This window comes from Mesoplodon mirus, assembly GCF_964341445.2.
Source record: "Mesoplodon mirus genome assembly, chromosome: 1".
Classification (NCBI taxonomy): Eukaryota; Metazoa; Chordata; class Mammalia; order Artiodactyla; family Ziphiidae; genus Mesoplodon; species Mesoplodon mirus.
Window position 1 is genome coordinate 10,298,809 of NC_138976.1, and position 6,076 is coordinate 10,304,884.

Sequence of the window (6,076 nt, forward strand, 5' to 3'; positions counted from 1 at the left end):
GCACGCCGTACTGGCTCCGGCATCCTTAGGGCTCAGCGTGGAGGCGGGACCTCAGCGGTTACCGACGGAAACCTCCTCGGAGTGGGAGGTCGCGTCACGGACAGGCAGCTGCTAAACCAATGGAGCCGGAGCATGGGGCGGATGTTGCCTGCCATTGGTGGCTGTTGGGCGCGCCCAGCAGCCAATGAGTCAGCCCAGGGGGCGTCGCGGTGACGTTAGCTGCGGAGGAGGCCGCTTCGAATCCGCAGCGGCCAGCTTGGTGGCCTGGACCAATCAGCGGCCTCCAACGAGCAGGGCCTTCGCCAATCGGCAGCCTCCACGACGGGGCTGGAGGGAGGTTATATAAGCCGAGTAGGCAACGGCGCGGTCGACGTTGACTGAGCTCTCACAGGCGCGTTTAATTGGGGTTTTCGTGCGTGTGAGAGATAGGTGCCGCGGCCTGCAGTTCCGGACCTGCCCTTCGCCTTGTACGCTGCTCCTCCTGACCCTGGGCTGTGTCATCTTCAGCTCGGACACCTCGGTGCGCTCTCGTGTTGCGGCCTGTGGCTGGTTTGCCTGCGAAGCCCTGCCTGCCTGCTGAGTGAGTGGACGACGGTGCCGGCAAGATGAAGCCCTCCCTGGTGGCTGCGGTGCTGCTGCTGATGCTCGGCGCGGCGCGGCCGGAGGAGGAGGACAAGAAGGAGGACGTGGGCACGGTGGTCGGTATCGACCTGGGCACCACGTACTCCTGGTAAGTGGGGTTTGTGGAAAAGGGGAGAATGGGGAGTGGCCTCCTGGACTGCCGTGAGCGTCGCTGATTTCTTCTGTTCGGTTTTTCTGTCAGCGTCGGGGTGTTCAAGAACGGCCGCGTGGAGATCATCGCCAACGATCAGGGCAACCGCATCACGCCGTCTTATGTGGCCTTCACTCCTGAAGGGGAGCGTCTGATCGGCGATGCAGCCAAGAACCAGCTCACCTCCAATCCTGAGAACACGGTCTTCGACGCCAAGCGGCTCATCGGCCGTACATGGAACGACCCGTCTGTGCAGCAGGACATCAAGTTCTTACCTTTCAAGGTTCGACCTGATTTTTCTAAATAGAAAGAAAAAAAAAAAAGAAAGTGGGGGTGGTGGTGAGAGTATTTAGGATTAAGAAGTTACTGAAAAACAGTGCAGAGACAAGCAAAAAGGATACAGACATGGTGTATCTATAATTTTTATTTAATAGTTTCAGTGTGTTACAGAACTTAAGAAAGTAAGGTTGGCAGAGAAACTTAATGCGTAACTACTCTGTCCGCAATAGGTTAGCATTAAGAGACTGGTTAAAACTGAAGAGGCTTGTAATTATCAGGCACCTATACTCCTTAAAGTATTTCTGTTCAATATTCAGCTCCGAAGGACCAAAGTAAACCAAACTGTGGGGGAAGAAGTGGGTCTCAGACGCTCCTCTTTTCAAAGTTTAAAATGTCATTGCTTCTACGTCTGAAAATAATTATTCTTTAAAATAGGTGGTTGAAAAGAAAACTAAACCGTACATTCAAGTTGATGTTGGAGGTGGGCAAACAAAGACATTTGCTCCTGAAGAAATTTCTGCCATGGTTCTCACTAAAATGAAGGAAACTGCTGAGGCTTATTTGGGAAAGAAGGTAAGTATTTCTAGAACAATGTCGAGCAGTTTTATTATTGCTATTCTTGATTGATTGTGTTGTGTTGACGCTTTCATCCTTTTAAAAATCTGAATGACATCCGTGCATCAGTTTTAATTACTTGCGTGCTTTATTGTAGGCCAAACAAAATACTAGTGCCTTTCATGTGTTATCACTTAATGCTTGCAAATTCATGGGTATAAAATTATATATTATACCCATCTTAATAAAGCGATGGTTTGGCTGTAACTTAAATAAAGGTTAAGCCGTGTGATAAGATATGTTTAATTATCTTTTGTTATCATTTTAGGTTACTCATGCAGTTGTTACTGTACCAGCCTATTTCAATGATGCCCAACGCCAGGCGACCAAAGATGCTGGAACTATTGCTGGGTTGAATGTTATGAGGATCATCAATGAGCCGTAAGTGTTAAATTAAAAAATATGACAGGGCTTCCCTGGTGGCGCAGTGGTTGAGAGTCCGCCTGCCGATGCAGGGGACATGTGTTCGTGCCCGATCCGGGAAGATCCCACATGCCGCGGAGCGGCCTGCGCGTCTGGAGCCTGTGCTCTGCAACAGGAGAGGCCAAAATGGGGAAAGGTAGACTTAACTAAGTCATTTATTTTTTCTTTCTCATTCTCCTAATAGTACAGCAGCTGCTATTGCTTATGGCCTGGATAAGAGGGAAGGGGAGAAGAACATCCTGGTGTTTGACTTGGGTGGTGGAACCTTTGATGTGTCTCTTCTCACCATTGATAATGGTGTCTTTGAAGTCGTGGCCACTAACGGAGATACTCATTTGGGTGGAGAAGACTTTGACCAGCGTGTCATGGAACACTTCATCAAGCTCTACAAAAAGAAAACTGGCAAAGATGTTCGGAAAGACAACAGAGCTGTGCAGAAACTCCGGCGTGAGGTTGAAAAGGCCAAACGGGCCCTGTCTTCTCAACATCAAGCAAGAATTGAAATTGAGTCCTTCTATGAAGGAGAAGACTTCTCTGAGACCCTGACTCGGGCCAAATTTGAAGAGCTAAACATGGTATGTTCCTTGTTTTTTGCTTTGCTAATGAGATCTAGTTAGACTGTCTTGAGTTTGGGACAATGCATTTAGGTATTTTGACTGTACCTGGGTATGACAGGCATCATCACAGTGATTTGTCACTTATTCTAGGACCTGTTCCGTTCTACCATGAAGCCTGTCCAGAAAGTGCTGGAAGATTCTGATTTAAAGAAGTCTGATATTGATGAAATTGTTCTTGTTGGTGGCTCTACTAGAATCCCAAAGATTCAACAACTGGTTAAAGAGTTTTTCAATGGCAAGGAGCCATCCCGCGGCATAAACCCGGATGAGGCTGTAGCATATGGTGCGGCTGTGCAGGCTGGTGTACTCTCTGGTGATCAAGATACAGGTAAGGCAGTGTCACAGCAGCATCCATAGTGCTGCAGAGTACAATTAGCTGTTGCTTTAGAAAGCAATAGATTATGAGCAGCAAGCTCACACAGCTAGTAGAGGGTACAGTGAGGTCAAGACCTGGCACAGTCTCAAGATCCTTAGCAACTGTATTTAATTCATTGCTTCTGAAATGATTATGCATAGAACCTAATCAAGTGGCAAGATGGAGAAGATGAAGTTGTATTGTTTGTGGGGTCTGCTTGGAATTGCTCCTGTGACTCCTGAATTAGAACTTAGCTCGATTAACGTACCTTTGCAGGTGACCTGGTATTGCTTGATGTATGTCCCCTTACACTTGGTATTGAAACCGTGGGAGGTGTCATGACCAAGCTGATTCCAAGGAACACTGTGGTGCCCACCAAGAAGTCTCAAATCTTTTCTACAGCCTCTGATAATCAGCCAACTGTTACCATCAAGGTCTATGAAGGTAATTGCTTACATTCGTTAATACAATGGTATGTTTTTGAAGAGCTTGACTTCTTTTAACATACTCTATTGAAATGTCTAGGGAAAGAAATATCTGCTGTTTTCAGGTGGGAGGGCCCTAATTTAACTGGTGTTGAGTTTGGTAGAGCCAGTACTAAAATCTATTTCTTATCTAGCTATCTAGCACTCTTTCCCATTAAAAATACCTTCTGGGGGAATTCCCTGGCTGTCCAATGGTTAGGACTCCACGCTTCCACTGCAGGGGGCACAGGTTTGATCCCTGGTCGGGGAACTAAGATCCCACATGCTGCGCGGTATGGCCAAAATAAGTAAATTCAAAAATACAAGAAGAAGGACTTCCCTGGTTGTCCAGTGGCTAAGACTCTGCACTCCCAATGCAGGGGTCCCGGTTTCAATCCCTGGTTGGGGAACTAGATCCCACATGCTGAAACTTAAGAGTTCGCATGCCACAACTAAAAGATCCCTCATGCCGCAGCTAAGACCTGGCGGAGCCAAATAAATAAATTAAAAAGATAAATATTAAAAGTAAAGGGTTCATACTGCTATAAAGTAGATGAAATTCAGTTAAGAGTTACTAGTAACTTAACTCACTGTTCCTTTCCCAACACTGATCCACTTCTAGTTTGATAGAGTGCCCTTGACACTACAGGCTCTAACAGACTGAAACATAGGGATCCAGATGTACTAATGTTTGTCGGTAACAGCGAACAAATTTTTGTGTGTGTGACTTCTAGGTGAACGACCCCTGACGAAAGACAATCACCTTCTGGGAACTTTTGATCTGACTGGAATTCCTCCTGCTCCCCGTGGGGTTCCACAGATTGAAGTCACCTTTGAGATAGATGTGAATGGCATTCTTCGAGTGACAGCTGAAGACAAAGGTACAGGCAACAAAAATAAAATCACAATTACAAATGACCAAAATCGCCTGACACCTGAAGAAATTGAAAGGATGGTCAATGATGCTGAGAAGTTTGCTGAGGAAGACAAAAAGCTCAAGGAGCGCATTGACACCAGAAATGAGTTGGAAAGCTATGCGTACTCTCTGAAGAATCAGATTGGAGATAAAGAAAAGCTGGGAGGTAAACTTTCCTCTGAAGATAAGGAGACCATGGAAAAAGCCGTAGAAGAAAAGATTGAGTGGCTGGAAAGTCACCAAGATGCTGACATTGAAGATTTCAAAGCTAAAAAGAAGGAGCTAGAAGAAACTGTTCAGCCAATCATCAGCAAACTCTATGGAAGTGCAGGCCCTCCCCCAACTGGTGATGAGGAACCAGCAGACAAAGACGAGTTGTAGACCTAGTGCTGTGATATTGTAAATAACTGGACTCAGGAACTTTCGTTAGGAGAAAATTGAGAGAACTTAAGTCTCGAATGTAATTGGAATCTTCACCTTGGAGTGGAGTTGAAAATGCTATATAGCCCAAGTGGCTGTTTACTGCTTTTCATTAGCAGTTGCTCACATGTCTTGGGGTGGGGGGCGAGGAAGAATTGGCCATCATCAAAAGTGGGTAAAAAAGCTGGGTTGAGGATGTGTGTTCACCTTGAAAATGTTCTATTTAACAATTGGGTCATGTGCATCTGGTGTAGGAACTTTTTTCTACCGTAAGTGACACCAATAAATGTTTGTTATTTACACTGGTCTAACTTTTGTGATAAGCTTCTAATTAGGTTAGTCATTTATTTTAAGGTTAGAGTCTCGGGTTGAGGGGAGTGTTTGGCGTTTTGAGGTAAGGAAAACACTTTTTATTCAGTCATTTCTGGAAATCTGCCTAACCTAATCTAAGAAAGGGGGTGGGAGGTTCATCCATATCCTTAACTAGGCAAGGGCCATTTTACAGGGCCCAAGAGTGGAGTTTTCCTGAGCATAATTGAAGTTTCCTATTTCCCCTTACCTTTCAAAAACTTCTGGTGGCTTTTTATTACTAATGATGCTTTATACCTGCTTGGATTCCTTTGAGATTTGATAGAGTGATGGATCACTGATGATAACGTTACACACCTGGATTCAATTCATAACTTTAGAATGTGAAGGTATATTTTTGAACCTCAGCTATGTCAGTCTCCATCTCTGTGGTACAGGAGTGGGGTCTAGAATGGTGACCTACATTTAGCCCTACTAAAGTTTAATAAATATGGTCAATAAAGGGCAGGCTATCATGCTAACATGAAATCCAACTCAGCCCCAGGATCGGTATTTTATAGATGGGCAAGCAGCTGAAAGGTTAACTTGCGGAACTAGGACCTGACAGTGTGATAGTTTTACTCTGAGGCCCGGACCTCTGCTGCGTTGCCCAAAAGCATTTGGACAGAGGGTCTTCAGGCCAACGTCCATACAAACGTTAAAAATGACCTGCAGTGCTAGGTGCAGTGGGATAGGGCATAGTGGGGACAGATAAGGGCCAGGCTTTGTCCCTGTCCCCAGTGGCTCTCAATACCAAGAGCCAACAACAGTCTGCACCTCTTTCTGAGGAGCAGCTAATGAATATTAAAAACACTTCAGCCTGTGAATGTCCACCCCCTAATTTCTATAGCTTTTGTTGTATCTAGC

At 45.6% G+C, this 6,076-nt stretch overlaps 1 protein-coding gene across 1 annotated transcript; it reads left to right on the plus strand.

Moving 5' to 3' along the window:
* Nucleotides 1-359: 359 nt before the first annotated feature.
* HSPA5 (heat shock protein family A (Hsp70) member 5) lies at nt 360-5,161 on the plus strand. Its single transcript, XM_082617634.1, has 8 exons — nt 360-730; nt 824-1,055; nt 1,487-1,624; nt 1,935-2,047; nt 2,274-2,664; nt 2,797-3,034; nt 3,338-3,505; nt 4,260-5,161. The coding sequence occupies exons 1-8, from the start codon at nt 606-608 to the stop codon at nt 4,820-4,822; spliced, it is 1,968 nt and encodes a 655-aa protein (XP_082473760.1). The 5' UTR covers nt 360-605; the 3' UTR covers nt 4,823-5,161.
* The last annotated feature ends 915 nt before the right edge of the window (nt 5,162-6,076 follow it).

Bases quoted from the DNA above. Each gene is read 5' to 3' on its own strand.
- HSPA5 (XM_082617634.1), top strand. From the start codon at position 606: ATGAAGCCCTCCCTGGTGGCTGCGGTGCTGCTGCTGATGCTCGGCGCG. The intron at 731-823 runs GTAAGTGGGGTT...TTTTTCTGTCAG, and splicing joins CTGGGCACCACGTACTCCTG to CGTCGGGGTGTTCAAGAACG. The intron at 2,665-2,796 runs GTATGTTCCTTG...CACTTATTCTAG, and splicing joins AATTTGAAGAGCTAAACATG to GACCTGTTCCGTTCTACCAT.